General features: G+C 38.4%; 1 protein-coding gene across 1 annotated transcript in view; it reads right to left on the bottom strand.

Annotated features, from left to right (window-relative positions):
* The window catches only part of LOC134658490 (serine/threonine-protein kinase WNK1), a 62,922-nt gene extending 47,692 nt beyond the window's left edge, over window positions 1-15,230 (bottom strand). The window contains exons 1-5 of the mRNA XM_063514176.1: window positions 14,859-15,230; window positions 3,657-3,764; window positions 3,121-3,249; window positions 1,799-1,945; window positions 322-412 (exon numbers count right to left, since the gene is read on the bottom strand). Of these exons, the coding sequence (XP_063370246.1) occupies window positions 322-412; window positions 1,799-1,945; window positions 3,121-3,249; window positions 3,657-3,764; window positions 14,859-15,134 (751 nt within the window). The 5' untranslated portion in view covers window positions 15,135-15,230. The remainder of the gene's footprint in view (window positions 1-321; window positions 413-1,798; window positions 1,946-3,120; window positions 3,250-3,656; window positions 3,765-14,858) is intronic.
* Window positions 15,231-19,712: the final 4,482 nt, after the last annotated feature.

Here is a 19,712-nt window from a genome sequence, read left to right on the forward strand (position 1 = left end):
TGGTCTCGGAGAAGACTGGCTTAAGTTGACATCAGCATCGTCTAACCGCGCGGGTTTTTCGAACTACCCGCACTTGGTCTTGTTTAAGGAGGTAAACGTCGGAGGTAAATCTTAAAACTTAGATACGCGATTAAGTCCCGTTGTATAATTTAATAATAAATATAATAAAGTACATTTGAGGAGTGTCTTTTCAAAAGGGTTTATTTTTTTCTTAGCGGTACTTCTAGAGAGAACCTTGCTCAAGAAAACTTAAGGTCCAATTTAGAAACAGATTCCCAGAAAAAATAAACCCTTTTGAAAAGACACTCCTCATTTAGTTACCGTTAGCGGGTTTCGTGGGCTCAGCACCTTCCTCCTCCACCTCGGCGTCCTCCGGTCGAACCGTATTTGTCGCTATCTCGATGTTCTCCTCCTGTAATAACGCGTTAGTGTAAGGCCTGAGTGGACGCTCATGTTGGGCGTGCAGCGGGGCAGGGCGTGCGGCGTGCATGTTAAACAAATGCAAGCGTATAGGAGCGGCCTTAGTGCACGCTGCTCACATCACGCGTGAGCCCACAGCCACGCTGCACGCCCCGCCGAACGCTCCGCTTCGAGCGTCCACTCAGGCCTTACACTTATATTAATCAATAATGACTCAATGCCGTTTTAAACCTTTGAACGCTTTATGCCATAAACACAAACATAACTCAAACGCCACGATCCCGGGCGCAAGCGAGCTAATGTAAACCCTACTCGTAAGTATGAAGGTTACTTTTAGGTGTTCTTGGCGTTCAAGGTTAAGGCACTACTGCGCAAAACGGGGCAAATATGCAAGTTTTCTATGTCGAAATCATTTAAAACTACTTTTAAAAGTTACCTCTCTTTGGAAAGGAAACATTTTTTAATTAGGTAACTTTCTAATGTGACATCTTATCAATGTCTTTCCCTTACACTGGTATCCGGATATTCGGGAGGTGCGCGCAATCGAAGCCAACACGTTGAAAAGGTCTCCCCTTTCATCAAGTAAATGAAATCCAGGTTTTACCCGTCCCATATCAAAGGAAGCTCGCAGACACCCACCAGATATCGCGAGTTGATGGTATCTGAAATGTACTCGGCAAGGCTTTTGGGTGATAACCGGACGCCTGCCTAAACCGTACTACTACTACTACAGACTACTACTTAATGACGCAGCGACCCAAAATGAGTCTTGGTCTCCGACACGAGTACACGCCAGTTGTCTCGATCCTGCGCCATCTCCCGCCAGTGATCGCGCAACTCCGCTTCAACAGCATCGCCCCATCGATACCTAGGGCAGGGGGGTGTCACTCCGCAGTTTAGGTACATTTGGCCGGCGCGCCCACCGGACAGGCGTATGGCAGTGGGCTGCCGCTCGGCGTGCACGATAGTCGTGTCACGCGGCGCTCGCGCAAAATTGAAAATACACAGCGGCTTCGAAACTTACTTCCGTGAGAATCAGACATACTATCTCCGGATAAAAAATGTATGTTTACATAATCAACGTTTGTAATTCCTACATATTTATCTTAAAAATAATAAATCAGTGGGTATAGGTATAAAAACTTGTCAAGCGATAACCCCGTGCCGACACTCACAGCTCGGTCATAAAACTGCGGCGCGCAAAGGAGATTCACGGTTCGTGCGCGGTTATAAGTTTCAATTTTGCTCGCAGGCGGCGATATAGGTGTAATTTTATACCTAAATCTGACTTTTGTGAAGGAGTGAATTTTCTGTACGGTAGTACTATTAGTTATTCTGTGCCTAGGGTGCCTCGACGGTAACCGTTATAGATGCTGACCAGGTCCTGCTCGGAGATGAAAGCGTCGTCCTCGAGGCGCGCCACGAGCTTGTTCCCGCTGTCGTCGAGCTCGGGGTCGCACAGCGCGCCCTGCCCCGAGCTGCGCCGCCGGTACCCGCCCACGCTCACGCCCACCGGCTGGTTTGCCTGCAAACGTACAACAGGAAAATTACAACCACAGAAGAACAAGCTTAAGTGGGATTGGGCAGGACACATCTGCCATATGCACCCGGATCGGTGGGCCAAGTTGGCTACCGAATGGACACCGCAGATTAGCCGGGGCAGAGGCAGACCAAAAAGCGGCGAAGTGCGAGTCGGACTCGCCCATGAAGGGTTCCGTATTCAGGCGATTTATGACGTATAAAAAAAAAACTACTTACTAGATCTCGTTCAAACCAATTTTCGGTGGAAGTTTACATGGTAATGTACATCATATATTTTTTTAGTTTTATCATTCTCTTATTTTAGAAGTTACAGACACACATTTTACCACTTTGGAAGTGTCTCTCGCGCAAACTATTCAATTTAGAAAAAAATGATATTAGAAACCTCAATATCATTTTTGAAGACCTATCCATAGATACCCCAAACGTAAGGGTTTGATGAAAAAAAAAATTATTGAGTTTCAGTTCGAAGTATGGGGAACCCCAAAAATTTATTGTTTTTTTTCTATTTTTGTGTGAAAATCTTAATGCGGTTTACAGAATACATCTACTTACCAAGTTTCAACAGTATAGTTCTTATAATTTCGGAGAAAAGTGGCTGTGACATACGGACGGACAGACAGACGGACAGACAGATAGACAGACATGACGAATCTATAAGGGTTCCGTTTTTTGCCATTTGGCTACGGAACCCTAAAAAGAGCTGGCGAGATGACCTTGACGCTTTTTGCAGCGACTGGTGGGAATATGCAACAAACCGTGATGAGTGGCGGAAGAAAGGGGAAGCCTTTGCCCAGCAGTGGGACACGAAATAGGCTATACAAAAAAAGAGAAACAAGAAATTACTGGATACAGCTTATTGCAAAGCTAAACATGGTTTTAACCCTTTTCCAGGCCGCACCAATCTAAAAGGTTTTCCCAAAAAATCCCAATATATTCCAATTAATTCAGCTTTGATTCATTCCAATTAATTCATTTGAAGACAAGTCACATGTCCCGAAAGTGCAATCTAATTTGAACCTTAAATCGGAATGCTAAACTTGAAATTCTATTCAAATCATCGACAACAGTCAAAGCTGACAAGTGCGATTTGCTTATCGCCGTTCGCTGGATATTCCCCACCTTTCTCTTGGAAGATTAGAAAGGTGGTATACTCACAACGCTGGTGGTGAGCGAGTTGAGCATGTCAAACGTGTTGCTGGGCTGCGTGTGGATGATGGCCAGGGCATTGTAGGGCCGTGGGCCCAGGGCCGGCTTCAGCACGCCGACCTCGCCTGGGACCACCACCTGGAAACAACAAGTGATAATTAACAGAAGTTTCATTTTTGTTTTACTTTAATTTGGTCTCATGTAGATTAAACACCAATAGGGTATTTGACTACAAGTAAAATCAGTTTCTTTTTTCGAACTGTCCAAACGATTTTGCTAGTATGGAATTTATATGAAACACTAGCGTCACATGCTAGTGTCACGATCAAATTACCTACTCTTTATAGTTTGATACGGGTTTTGAAATAGAAATTGTGTCTATAAATAACTGCAGTCTACTTTTCTCTATTAATCGTCTGGTGCTTTATTTCATGCATGGTGTAAAATAATTTATTTTAAATACAGTCAAATACCCTATATTCCGATTTCTAGTTACCCTTAACCTATCTAACAGCGTCAGTAAGCAGATTATGTAGTGAACTTACCTTAAACGTCTTCTCCTTCCCATGGACGGTCTTCTCCTTGGGCAGCACGGCGGGCTCGAGGTGGTGCGCCGGCGCCGCGATCCCGTGCCCGTGCAGCCCCGACGTCATCTGTTAAAAAACAACTGTTTTAGACCACATTCGATACATGTCAAGCAAACTAAAAGCATGATCACTACATAGTATAAAACAAAGTCGCTTCCCGCTGTCTGTCTGTCCCTATGTATGCTTAGGTCTTTAAAACTACGCAACGTATTTTGATGCGGTTTTTTTCAATAGACAGAGTGATTCAAGAGGAAGGTTTAATGTATCATTTGTTAACCCGTGCGAAGCCGGGGCGGGTCGCTAATATTAACTATTTTTAGTACAGTACAGGTGGTAAGACGATTCAAACAGGTTTTCTATTAATTGTTATTTCATGCTCAGTAAGTGGTCACCTTTTACTAACTACATTTAAGCATATCCTTCTGGATGTCCAGTAAATTGTATATGCCAGGTATTGTACCATCGCCCTCACTGTTAACTGACAGTTCGTAAACATTATTACAAAAGGCATAAGGTCCACAGATAGATATTGCTGGCCTTGCTTCTATAGTGCGGCTCAGTTATAGATAGTCGTGTAACTGCCGAAAGAGCACCTAGGGTGACCTAGGTCGCTCAGTAAGTGGCATTGGGGTTCTAGTTCTTAATGGACAGCTTCCTACCCGCCGAAAAGCACTTAGGCTGGTTCAGAAATAGAATCCAAAATTCAAATTCAAGATTCTCAATTTTCTTTCAGATATTTTTATTTTTCATCATCTTCCTCGCGTTGTCCCGGCATTTTGCCACGGCTCATCGTAGCCTGGGGTCCGCTTGGCAACTAATCCCAAGAATTGGCGTAGGCACTAGTTTTTACGAGAGCGACTGCCATCTGACCTTGCAACCCAGAGGGTAAACTAGGCCCGTATTGCGATTAGTCCGGTTTCCTCACGATGTTTTCCTTCACCGAAAAGCGACTGGTAAATATCAAATGATATTTCGTACATAAGTTCCGAAAAACTCATTGGTACGAGCCGGGGTTTGAACCCGCGACCTCCGGTTTGCAAGTCTCTTACCGCTAGGCCACCAGCGCTCTATTTAACATAATATTTATATTTTTCAGTAGCTAACATGGGCGCTCCGATAAATCTGAATGCGACTGTACGTGCAGTAACATAAAACAACACGTAGCCCCGTGTTTACGGAAGCATTGAACGAATCCCATAGCTTTTGCGATAACGTAACCATGTCACAGAAATGCACCGTTGCACGCACACCTGCACAACTACATATACAGGTGCACCTGTAACTTGTGTAGCACGTGTAATTACTAATTAGTCATTATATTAAATTAAATAAATGAATATTTGCGGACAATCTTACAGATAGCCTAGCCCGTGGGCCCGTTTCTCAAAAGCTTATAAAGTTGTATTACAAGTGGAAGTCGCTTTCTAACAAAAGCTGTCAAAAAGTGACATCCGCTTGTATAACAAGTTACAAGCTTTTGAGAAAGGGGCCCCTGAAAACAACTTGTACTATGGATTTTGGGTACTAGGCGACGAATCGACGACATACATACACATACAACAGATACCGGAATTATTGTTGCATTTTTGAACAGTCATATGTTCTCATTTAATATAAAAAAATAACCATATATTTAATATTTAAAATGTATTCTGTAGTTCAATACGAAGGCACTTTTTTGAGCATTTGATGATTACAAAATATTTAATTTTTATCATGGGTCTGATTTGATTGACTCTGACTTCACTCATTAATTCTGTTCGACAAAAAATATATCTTAGCAAACGTTGCGCTTTGTTGGCGAACAATTTTCGTAATAATTGTGACTCAAAATGTTCGCATGTCATGCCGAATATTCGGCACTTTGGCCGAGAGAAGGGCCGAATATTCGGTATTCGTGGCATCTCTAGTTATAACTCGGATCAGTGAGGTAAATTGGCTATGGAATGGATAGCGGATTAGCGGGAGCATGCACCCAATGCGGCCTTTGCCCAACAGTGGGTCACAAAATATACTATAAAAAAAGCGTAGATGTCATAGTAAACTAGACAGTAATAAAGATTTATCGGATAAGAGCAATGTAGCAGCTTAGTTGCTCAAGGCGACTATCTGACATCCCGGAAGGTCGCGGATTCAAATAATGCTTGAAGTGATTTTTTTTTTTTGTTTCACAGATCTTGTTCTCAAGTTAATAAGAGTCGTTATCATTTTGAATACAAGTATGTATTTAGAGTACTTATGCACTTACGAGTATGCATACCTAAGTATTACTGCTGATGACTACACCAATATTGCCAATATTGCGCGCACATAATGTAAACATAAACAAATAAACGAAAAAATGAAATGGAAACTAATTTGCTTTGTGATTAGTTTTTGCATAAATAAGTAAATCTAAGTAGTCAATTTTTAAAGGATCTTGTTGGAGATTTTTAAATCAAAATATGAATTAATTTGAATATTAGTTCAACGAAAAAAAGACAGAAAAACGAGTCGAAGTTCAATTTCCTGTCAACAAGATCGCAAAAGACGTTTATTTGCCAATCTTATAATTAAATAACTTATAACACAATAATAAAATGAAAGGTCAACAAAATGCCAATCAGTTTATTAAAAAATATTTTTTTATTAGAACAGAACAGACTCAACAGACAACAAACGAATCATTTAAATTATCTTTCAGTGTAAGCCTTTGTTTTATCCTTTTGTGTAAAATATGTACTGTCTTCTTCTATAAATAATTATATCTAATCTAATCTAATTAAAGCAAGCTTACCCCGACCTTCGTAGTTAAAAAAACCGTTCAAAATATAAAATCTAACCTCCGACCCGCACCAGCCAAAGCAGTTCCTCAACAAATGCATAACATCCTGACTTTCCAATTCACAAACACAAGTCACAACTCGTCAAGAAGGATAATTTCACAAGAACAAACATATTTATAGCAAACTATTATAACTTTTTAATACACAACACTAAAAACTTAAACAAGGACAACTTTAAACTACAAACGGTAAAAACACACAAACGTTCCGTCTCGTTTGAAAATAAACACTGGTTGATAAAACTTCATTCACAATACAGCCATGATTTCGTTCAGAAACCGATTACCTATACAATTGGCAATCTAATCTAAACCCTTTATACAAGTAACAAGGTTTATTTTACCTCGACCCATGTTTATCTTATTGTATTATTCTATAAGCAACCAGTATAATAATACCGTAATCTTTAACCAACGTAATAAGCCATATTTTCGCTTGTATTTTGTTAATATAACAGCAGTAACAAATTGGTTTAAAACGAGATGACGCTATAGTTCGGTCGGGTGATTGAACGTCATGTGTATATCGATGTTTTATCGTTTTATCGTCATCTTATCGCGTGATGTCACGCATTCCGCGCTGTGTTTGTTTACTAATCCGATAAGTGATAATGATAAAGTTGCATTCAATTCAACGGCCGAGGCGCCAGGTTTAGCAAGGTTGTTGCTTAATTAGCGATTAAAATTAATTGTAGTGTATTGAGAAACATACATGTTTGATAATGTATTTTCTGTTTGGAAAATAACTTAATATTATCATAATAAAAGTGTTTAGGTTTATAGTAAACTTTAAGTAAATAAATTTGACAAAAAACTTTTGATTCCTACTATAAATAAACTATGTTATGTTTAAGATTATAGAAAAAACACAGTACCTAAAATACTAATAATCATTAATAAAAACAAATAACGTTTTTTGCTTTACTTATTTGTATAAGACACAACAAACAGGTACTCGTAGCACCCATTTCAAAACTGACACTTTATGATAATTATTTTAAGCAAAGATAATTAAAGAAATATTACTCACTCTAAGAAACGAAACATAACGCATTATTCCCGGTTGTTTCAAAATAACGATTAACTTTTTAAGGACATTTTATCAACTTTATTTTTTCTAAATGAAACGTCATAATCAAAACTTAAACATAAACAAAACAAACATTTTAAACAATTTGTTTAGGTTATATGTAGATAGTTCTAATGTTTTTTATTAGTTACATATTTTAAAATTTATTAAATTCCTAATTTTAAACAATAAATAACAGGAAACCACACACTGTCAGTTCTCAGACATTACTGACACTTTTTCCGCTTTAACATTATTTAAAACAGTATACATTCTTAGAACATATTGACACCTACAATCCCAATTCTAAAAACAACACACAGATTTTTAATGGACTTTACGTAGCTGGCAATAAGGTTCACGAATGACCAGTCAACAGTGCAAACGATGGTGTGAGGTTGCCATACGTCAGGATTTCCCCTGACATATCAGGATTTGTCCTTTGTCAGGATTCGAGGGGACTTGGCGAGTGTCAGGGATTTTTAGAAATCTCAAATAACCACTAGAAGCTAATAGCTAAAAGTCTGGAGTTGGGCAGAGGAAAGTTATTGCGTTTATGATTCACGATAATCGACGTAATGTGGTCTTCCACTACATCTAATACCTTTAAACGAGCAATTCTTGTTTATTTATTTATTTATATATATATATATTTCGGGGATCTCGGAAACGGCTCCAACGATTTCGATGAAATTTGGTATATAGGGGATTTCGGGGGCGAAAAATCGATCTAGCTAGGTCTTATCTCTGGGAAAACGCGCATTTCCGAGTTATTATATGTTTTCCGAGCGAAGCTCGGTCACCCAGATATTACCCTATAAAAGGACAATATTGTTGTTTACTTCATGTCCACAACACATCTGATTATCTTTTATGGTGAGAACGTAAAAACTTATGGTCATTTAGAGCCTCGTTTCTTACGTATGTGTAAATTGCTATATAATGCATGTGAACAGTCATAAATATATGATTGTACTAGCTCTTAATTAATCATTGGTAGTCTCTTTTTTACTACAATTCTTTTATTATGTAACTTTCCGTTGAATACCCAAAAACCTGGACATTTCACGGACCGCCAGTATGAGTATTTTTACATGATACCTATTCCTATAGGCAAATCAGCAGACGAATCGCCTGATGGTAAGCGATTACCGTAGCCCATGGACACCCGCAACCAGAGGGGGTTCTAAAGGGGCCCACTGATGACCAGTCCGCTGGACAATTCCGGTCTGTCAGTTAAACGCAAAAGGTGACAGTTCCGAACAACTGACAGGCCCATAGAATTAGAATAGACAAGAACAACTGTCAATCTTCAAAAGTGCGACCAAAAATGAAATGCAAGTGTGTGCGTAAATTGTCTATGTGAGATCAAAAATAGTGATGTCATGTTACAACATATTAATAATCTGTCGGTGTTTGATTGCTTTATCGACTACTTTTTCAAATGCGTTATTTTAAACGTTAAAATTCTACGACATTATGATGTATAAAATAACACATGCACTGCGTGTGCTATCAAAATCGTTACAGCCTTATCTTAGTCTAACTCAGCGGTTCTCAATCTTTTTTTTTGACGGAACCCTTTTGGAAAGCGAAATACTTGATGGAACCCTACAATATAACAATAGTTTTTAGAAGTGTATTTTTTTATTAATAAGCACAATAATTATGCTTATTTTATTATTCTAAATTCTTGCGGAACCCCTGCAGGGGTGTCGCGGAACCCTAGGGTTCCGCGGAACACACTTTGACAATGGCTGGTCTAACTCTTACTGTGTTGGAAAGTGAAGTTTAAATTTACTGCTAAACATCTGCACCTTCAAAAAGGTATAACAATCGTTATTATTTGAAGTCGGTTATAAAGGTTAATATCTTAATTATGTCTTGTGAAGAAATGATTACATAGCTATTAATATACCGACAAGTTATCGATACTGTCATCTGAACATTTTGTCAAGCCCTAGCGTAAAGTAACAGTTTATGTTTTTACACAAAATATTTTAAATTATTGAGTAATATGATAAAATATTAGCACACAAAGGAAGAAAAACTTATAATCAACTGTATAAACCGGCTTCTTACACTTTTTATGCTGTTAATTTGACAAAATATCGTTAAGAAAATTTCGCTCGGAATATCATTATTCCTCTGAAATAAGTATTTGCTAGGTTTATTTGGCCCCGTGACACTGAAATCCGGTACACTACAAGACACTATCTTCATTGTATTACTTTATCAAATAGTTTTCTTCCGAATTTGTGTATATTTTTCAAATTGAAAATTACGGTGATACGCTCTTGGCCGTCCGCGGCCGTCGTCAAACTCAAAAATGGTCACGTTTTCTCATTTGTAGTCTGACTCTTTCGCACTCATGCGATGTTCAAATACGTGATGGCTTCCCTTTCGCACACTTCAGCTGTCTGTCAAGCGCGAGCGCGAAAATGACAAGTCTGTGGACAGGCCGATATCGTCCGACGGACTGGTAATCAGTGGGCCCCTAAGTGCCTTTTTTGCAAAAGGCCAGTAGCCTTTGAGATGAGAGTACGCTCTTTTCTTAAAGGTTTGAAGGTCGTATCGGTCCGGAAATACCGCAGGCGACAGTTCATTCCACAGTTTGGCTGTACGAGGCAGGAAGTTACTGGAGAAACGCACAGTTGAGGACTGCCAACCATCTAAGTGGTGAAGATAGAAATCGCTAATTGCAAAGAAAATTGGTGTGACGGAGACATCATGATACTTGTATTGACTAATAATAGGCGTAGCACGAAGATTGAGGAGAGGAGCTCGACTACACTACGCTCGACGACTTATAGATGTTTCCGGTCGCGTTCAAAACAAATTACCGTTCCGTATTACAATCCTGAGGGCCTACCGCGATCCACGTTCATGTGTTGCCTCCTTGTGACACTTACGTACGAATTTACAAGTGCGACAGAGAGACCACACGTCGAACGTGTTTCGCGGTAGGCCCTCTGGTTTATTCCAATAGTCCCCTGTGGTATACGGTCCTCTGTGGCTGACATGTTGCTGTTATATTTATTACCATATATGTCTATTTGTATTTTCTTATGTACATATATTTAATCACTGTATTATGTGTATTCAAGTAGGCTTCGTAGGACTTTTAACACCTACTCTTTTGAAAGGCCCTTGAACACATATTAAAGTAAATCTTATTTTGTCTTTGCAAGTTGGCTTTAAGTAAAACGCTGTGTTGACACAATTTTTGGCCACCAAAAATAAGCATGGCTCACAAAATTCTTTGAATAACAAACATTCAAATTCAACTGTTTGAACAAGTATTCTAAATAATCTAATGTCCACTAGACCAAAGCCAATATCGCGAATATCAGAAATAGCTATTGACCACTTAATAACGTCATTATTTTACCAGCGAAGAGCCAATATCGTGCGCGTGCACACCTCGCGTCACGTTTATGCCAATTTGTTTGGAAACGTGGACACAGCAGTGTTTAGTTTAGTGTCGCTTAAATCACGTTTTGTCGTAAATTCTGTGTAGTAAATACGATTGTAGTGTGCCCATTGACCTTAAACCGATGGCACGTGGCTTTTCCTTGTTTCTGGCAGAAAGGATTCTGATGAAAAGGTTCAAACTTCGAGACAACTCGAATGGATGGATAGTCGATAGACGGAGAATAAGCCCCGGTAAATGGTAAATGATAATAAGAGCAACGAAACTGTCCTATACTATCCCTTATTACATTACTGGAGGTTGTCTGGAAGAGATCGCTTTTAAGCGATAAGACCGCCTGTTGTTACCTCTATTGTCTTTGTTTATGTTATTGTACATTTATTGTAAACTACGTGTATGTGAGGTGTGCAATAAAGAGTGTCGTATTGTATTGTATTATTGCATCCAGGCGTGTTTCCGACTAAAAATACAATCTGTCACTTCAGAACTTTTAAGTAATTAATGATAGTAATATTGACAGGAATTGAAAGGTTCCGTTGCAATCCAATTTTCTTAGCATTTTATTTCATGCCAAGTACAAAACTGTCAATATTTTTTAACACGCAACATAAAGTAAAAGACGTATATCATTCCCAATTACGGTAGGTCAGTTAACTGTTTTAACGTTGGCAGTTTTCCTGTTTCCCTAATCCTGGACTCAGACGAGAGGACAAACAAACGAACATCACAACAAACATCAGCGTAGTGGCTGTCAATCACGCTTCGACTCGTAAACACAATACTACAGACACTTATAGTATGACCCTTAACCCTGCTTAGCTCAACTAGCGTTTGTAAAGGGCCCCACTGATTACCAGTCCATCGGACGGTATCAGCCTGTCAGTTGTTCGGAGCTGTCAACTTTTTGTTCTAACTGACAGGCCGATATCGTCCGGTGGACTGGTAATCAGTGGGCTCCTTTAGGACAATGTCACACTGGCGCAAATAATAAACAGAACAGACTGAGTATGAAGCTTTTACAAAGAACACGACATACACGACATTAACAAAATAAAACCGGCCAAGTGCGAGTCGGACTCGCCCACCGAGGGTTCCGTACTTTTTAGTACTTGTTGTTATAGCGGCAACGGAAATACATAATCTGTGAAAATTTCAACTGTCTCATGGTTCACGGTTCATGAGATACAGCCTGGTTACAGACAGACGGACAGCGGAGTCTTAGTAATAGGGTCCCGTTTTTACCCTTTGGGTACGGAACCCTAAAAAACTAGCAATCCAATAGGACCAATATATTTCTGTCAACGAAGTAAGACAAAGTACTTACAAATCCAAAGTAAACAACAACAAAACATTCCCAATGTTTTTTCTAAGAACGTCACTTTTTCAACTAGAACTAAGCAATTTACTAGCGTTAATAAAATACAATGTGTCCCATACATACAATAGACCAATATCGCTTTTATGATAGCTTCACCACTTAAAGTTTATTGAGCGTACACTGTATGGAACACTAAATCGTGATAAAAACGTACGTTTATCTCGACAAAAACTTGGGAATATTGTCACAAAAAAAACTTTGAAATAGTCTTTCTAGGCAGACGAAGTCATGCTCGTGACGTTGACCACCCCAAATCGTTTGCCCGCAAATTGCATATCTATATCGTTAGTTCACGTTTGTTCAGTAGGTGAAATCGTAAGGACGTATTTTTTTTAAACAAAAGGGGATGGCTGTCTTCACGCCCCAGAGGCCCGTTTCTCAAAAGCTTGTATCTTGTAATACAAGCGGATGTCACTTTTTGACAGCTTTTGTTAGAAAGGGACTTCCACTTGTATTACAAGTTACAAGCTTTTGAGAAACGGGCCCCAGGATAACTTCACTGGTTTATGTTGGCGAACGTTTTGCAAAAGAATTGCAGAATGATACTGCAGAGGAAAATCTACAGAGTTTCTTCCAACACGTAAGGCGTTTAAGCCGTTATTCGAATGGCAGATCAATTGACCTGGCACCCACGTGGACGTGTGAGTCAGGCAGATCAGATTGTGACTATGTAAAGTGTGTAAATTGAGATATGGTCTAAATTCTGTGACATATGACCCCTGATGAAAGGAACTAGGTTTGTGGGTCACACGGGCAGAGAAGTATAGATTTCCTGTTTGCTACCTCAGAGTGGCTACCGCGAAAACCGAATTTCGCAAATTGCGGGGATTTTTCTTTTGTACTCCAATAAAGGCGTAATTAGAATGACAGAGTAAAGTGCCCGCAATTTGCGAACTTCGATTTTCGCGGTTAAAGCCCTGGATCGGTTCTGGCTGTGAATAGATTAGGTATGTAGACAGAACAGGATATATCTATGAATTCTATGATAGTCTAATTACGGCCATAGATAAGTAAAGTGTACCATATCTCCGCCAGAGCGGCGCTACAGTCACAAGAACGGAGATGCCCACATCAGCGTTTTCGGGCGCGAAAAAAAAAATGTAGCCTCCCATAGAAAATGGCCCGGCCTAAATTTATAAAACAGGCAAATTTTATTCCGCGATTTCGGGGTTGGTCCAGTAGTAAAAGGTACTCAGTATAATCCGAAAACCTCCCTGGCAACGGGAATGCAGTTATTTTTAGTAAGTAAAATTGTTTAGTAAGCCCTATACCTACAGTAGGTATATTTCTTGCAATTTATGTCTAAACTGAGTTTACAATTACACCCTACATCTCTATTCGAACTACAGAGTTTAACGGCATTTACAATCCGCCTATTGATTGCCTTAACGAGGGCGTGACGTCTGTAATAGTCGTCATCACATTAGCCTAGATCTAGATTTTGTAGAAAATGCTGACGCACAACTTTTCACCCTATACGCAAAAATCAAGGTCTGAAATCTGCCAAGAATGTTATTAAATGACAGAACGCCTTAACCGCCTTACATTAATATGTAAAACACGTCACTTTATATTATACATAGTGCAAAAGACAGCGCATACAAAAGGGTGAAATTTGGATGGTTGCCAAATCTATACCTCGAGTGCACATGGTTGTCCACGCCAATTAGAACTTAATTCTAACGTAATTAGTATTTAATTCCCGTGTGAAATAAATTGAACTAGCATCATTCCAGATTTTAGAATTGTTTCTTTAGGGTCGGCATGTAAATGTACTGCCATAATATGCCAAAACGTAAGCGTAGTATCCTAATTTAAACCTCGAAGTGTGATATGCCATAATCCTGCCAACGGCCCTTTAAAAAAATGAGTCATAAACGTAAAGATGATTTTGCGCAAGATGCAGAAAAATTATATCGCGTCGACATGGTAGAACTAATATATCCGTCTTAGTTGTATAATGTATAGTTGTCCAATAAATATTTAGAATAACACTATAGTTACTGAACATTTTAAGGCGTCCAGTATTTTCAACATATCGCGAAAATGATTAGCGTTTTAAAGTTAATATTTGTGTAAAACAACAGGTTTTTCTGATTTATCAGATAGGTTTAACTTTATGACTCACGAGGTTGGTTTGTTTCACAAAGGCTGGATTTTTTACAATTTCGATCAAACATTTACATACAATGCCAAAAAAAAAAGTAATTATTTCTTGGACTTTGGACCATCAAAATTATCATCTAATTTTAATACCTGTTATAATTTTAGGGTTTTACTCATGTGTTCATTCATTTAATAAAGGAATAAATTTCTAAAGCTTTCTCATTTACTGGCCGAAGTGTGTATAAAAATTTTCTGTTCGGCGAAGCCGGAAAGCAGCAACTTTGTTTAGTCCAGCGGTTCAAAAGATGACGCTACCGGCCGGAGCGCAGAAAAAAAAACTAGTCACTCACCTGTCCATATCGCGAGGAGGCTAAATGCACATTTCTGTTCTTGAGGAACTCCGGTCTCTTGCCCAGCCCATAGCCCGGCTTGTTCTGCGAGATGAACTTCTTGGACCGGTCCAGCCGGTCCGGGTCCTCCTCATTCTTCGAGGTCGAAGGCACAGCCCGGTAAGCCCCCCGGGTCCCTCTGATACTCTTCTCCGGACTCTTGTCCTGTTTCCGGGTTATCAGGTTGTCTTTCCGTTGCTTGTTCCTCAAAGTGACATTCGACGTCATATTGTCCATGTTGGTCCATCAAACAATTTCCCTTTTCTCATTCGTTTTAAAATTATATTCGTGAAAGTTCATTTCGTTCAAAATTATACCGTCGGAAACTCAGAATATTTCTTTATTTTTTATAAATTTTTTTAATGGTTAGTAAACACTAGAAGCGATAACTAGAAGGTGTCTTTAATCTTTAATAATTAATACTAATAAAATAAATTACTAATTCCGTCTTATTTATCTCTCTCAATGTTGGCATCTCTGCGCATCTGGCCTCGTTGCGGGAAACTAAACCTTAAAAACAGTCTTAGGAAGATTTGGAAAGAAGTATTGCTTAATTGGGTTGTTAGTTGCTATCTGAAACAAAGAGAAGACAATTTGTAAATCACGAGAATATACGCTTGTTTACAAACACAGCGGCGTAGTGTATCTTTACAATCGTCAACAACTGTCTGTCCCTTTTACTCGTATGGAGATGTTAGAAAGAGAGCATTTTATGATAGCGAGGCCAAGGTAAGCATTGCAAACTTCCTTGAGTTAAGACATATAGTCTGACAAACGAATGAAAAGACTATACTCATCCCTCCCTCTTATTTATTCAAACAATAATTCAAATTTGCAAATGGGCGTTCCTTCCTTCTAACACATAAATATGACAGATATTCCTACAAGACAATGGTCTTCCCCATATCAACTCATACGTAAGCATCAAACACGCAACTAAACCTGACAATCACTCACACATGATATTTAGCATACTACTTATTACAGGTCACTGTGAGATCAGTTATCTCACTAACTAGATACCACTGGTACTCACAAGTGCTATATTTACTCTATTTCAATTTACTTGATAAGAACACAGTTAATAGTTAATACTGTAAATAGATATTCAATAGTGGATGCGTTCATCTCAAAATAGATGTGTGTGGTTGCAAAGCCTTGTTCTTGTGAATATAATGAACTCTTGTTCAATAAAATGCTCACCTGAGTATATTTATACTATGTAGATTAACGGTGGATGCAGTGGCATCTGATATGTTTTTGGGGACTTAGACAGATCCTTGACATCCTTGTAGTGCAATTTCTGGTGCAACAAATTCCACTTAAACTTGTATTAATGTATACATCCCTTTAGTACCCGAATGTATATCTTATTAATATTTGTATTTGTTTGAAAGACCCAAAGTTAAAAAGTTTGCTAAGTTTTATAAAAAACCTCTACAAAAGACTCTAGACTTTTATAACCTTTTGGGCGCCAATGACCGATATATCCGCACCGTAGGTTCAACGCCAAAGACCGATTAATCGGTCACATATCACAGAGCAACATAGACCAACATAGACCAGGCATATGCATAAAATTCAATTTCAGTTTTGACACTTCGGTGACGTGGCGTCAGCGTGACAGCATTTGTGTGACACGGCGTCGAAAAGAAAAGATTAATATTGGTCTTAACCCTTTTGTCCGTAGGGGCAACATACTTGCCATCATACTTCAAACAAAAACGCATCCGTACCATTGCCCACACTCTTAATTGTCCATCGGTGGACCATCTGCCTTTTGTAATAAGGTCCACCGATGGACAGTTAGGAAGGTTGCTGTTTGTTTGTCCTATAAGAATTACAGCTTGAAATCAAATGACTAGAAAGAAATGTCAAATGGTTAATCTGGCTAAATCACAACAGTATGGCTACCATCAGTTTGGCACTGACATAAACGCGTTGAGAACGTAATTTACTTTCTATACATCTCACTCGTACTCGCATATTAGTGCAAACGAGATGTATAAAATAAAAATAAAAAAATATTTTTTTTTTTTTTATTGACAAAAAACAAGTTACTAAGTGGGTTTTGAAGTCCCTGACTTCTGAGCTAGGTAAAGACCTGTGTTACAGAAGTCAGTGTCCTCTCCTAGACAATAGAAACTATGTATAGAAAGTAAATTACGTTCTCAATAGCGTAAATATCAGTTTTGACACTGTCAGTGACTCATGGTTCAGGCTCAGTTGTAGGACAGGTTAAATCAACTTCTGTATGTATACTATTTGATCTGATTTATGAAACCTACTTAACTGCTTCCAAAATACATTTTGTTTTGATACAATGATATAATTTATAATTATAGCTAACACTCTATGGATGTATACTATCATTATGTATGTAGGTTTGATTGCACACATGCTGAAACTGTAATTAAGATGAAATCTCCTGATAACAAGTTGAGCGGCTATCAACATTCTTATCACTGCAATCTGAAGGCACTGACTCATCTCGTCTTCTATAAAAAGAATTATTTATTTCTATGCATACACGAATGACATCCAGGAATTTTCCTATCCTCCTAAAGCCGGATTCACATTTGTCTGACGTTGGGTTGCGACTAATCAGGAAAGTACATTTTATATGGTTGTACTTACATTTCTGTGATGCACGCTGCATCAGACAAATGTGAACATAACCATTCTGCATTACAAGGCAACACCACATGTCAGACAAATGTGAATGCAGCTTTACTACCTGGTACACATTTTAGTACATATTACTACATATTCCTCAATCAAACACATTTATTCTGTTACTAAGGATTTCAAATTCAAAGACAAAACGATCGATTCTAGGTCTCAGAAGGCAATAGAAGACAAAGAAAAGAATAAAGTTCTCAGATGATATGCAGATGTGTAGAGGCAAAGATAGTATAAACAAACGCAAACGAGCGGGCTCGGCGCATTGTTTATCGTCGCAGCTTGATTACATGATTGAACATTTAATTCGATAACTCACAACTATCGTCAGAGGCTACGTACACAGAAACCGCATACTTACCACCCAGAGACACCAATAAACGACGTCAAAACGCCCACAATCGATGAATAATAATCCCAAAACATAATTAAATCACATTACGTGCCGGCACTGAAGAAAAATGTAGGTACCGTGAAAAAACACGGAAAGCGGGTGGCACCAACCGAAAAACTGAGATCGTAAATCGAGACACCGGCCACCTTGCACTCGCGTCGCGGTTCACAAGCTTTATTTAAAGACGTGCTAAAATCTGCAGACATCGGCCGTTCTATTTAATGCAGTAAGAATGGCGTACAGCGAAATAAAATAAAGTAAAAATTGAAAATGACAGTACGTCAAGATCACAAAGCAAAATTGCAATGCAAAGTATGCGTATTTTACCTCTTGTTCGACATCACCGGATTCATTTAACTGTTTTATCGTCTTGAGACGGGCACTTTGTCTAAATTGATATTGGATTCTATAAATACTTACAAATAAAAATCTGGAATCACACCATTGTAAAGATGCGCGATGTGAATACCTACTATCTATCTATACTAATGAAATCTTTCGTTTCATTCAATTCGATATCGAAAACGTCATGATAATCGTTCACAGATCGAACCGATTTTGTGATACGATTATTACAAGACAAAAAAAGGAAATCATTACTAAAAAAATTAAAATCGACGAATGTCTCTCAAAAAGGGAGAAAAGAGATAGGCATTAATTAATTAATTGTTTTTTTCTATTAATTTTTCGAGTGGTTTGATTACATAGGTATAGTGTGTCAAAGGACTGTCTTATTTCATACATAGACAGAGAAAGTCATACTATCTTTGTCTTACACTAGTACTAGCACCCAAAAGAAAAGGATGAGTATAGTTTTTTTTGTTCCTATTTACTGACAAAGTGGTTTGACCATCTATATCATTGACATAGATATCTAGGGACTGGCTTTACGGGCAATAATGAGGCATGACAGGGGCCAGTACAGCGGTGTGAAATCGCTACAACGCGATTAGTTGATAAGTTCGCATCACGCGCGCGATTGGTTGACGAGTTCGCATTACGCGCGCTATTGGTCGCAACTAGTCGCGTTAGACTGCACGATTGGCTGGAATTCGTGGGTAGCACCGCTGAACTAGTACGATGTTTAGTGCCCCATTAGCCCGTCCTTAGATAATATACGTCAATGATCTATATGCTGTACCTAATCTAAGTTAACACCTGTAATACCATGGATTGCGATTAAATGATTATGATTATGATTATGATTATGATATGTTAAAATTTGATACCTATTCGAAGTTTTTAAAATGGTACTAGTAACAATGAACAAAAGTACAGCAAAAACTATAAAGTCCTACACAATCTTAAATATACATTTTGTGCTTGTTGTCTTTAAGGAATTATATGATTTATATGGATTATTTGATAACTAAGTCAACTTTCACAAATTCACAATCGATTATTCGATTTTTTTACGAGCAGTAATCGGCATATAATCGGTATTCAAAAACTTGAAAGACATGTAATGTTGCTACAAGTAAAAATAAAAAAATACTTAAAAATCGATAATTAAATTATATAAATAAAATATATACTCAATTTATGTACTCATATTAAATTAGATTTTTTTAATGTACCATGCCTATCGCATTACTCAATAACAAGTAATTATAAATAAATGTTGAAATTTTAAAATTCTTTCATCAATCGTCGGCAAAGATCCAACAAAGATCGTCCGTCGGTAATGTTGAACATGGCAATAAAAATCCTTTGACTTTTAAACTTCAATTCGCGCACAT

Source organism: Cydia amplana, chromosome 22 (assembly GCF_948474715.1).
Source record: "Cydia amplana chromosome 22, ilCydAmpl1.1, whole genome shotgun sequence".
NCBI lineage: Eukaryota > Metazoa > Arthropoda > Insecta > Lepidoptera > Tortricidae > Cydia > Cydia amplana.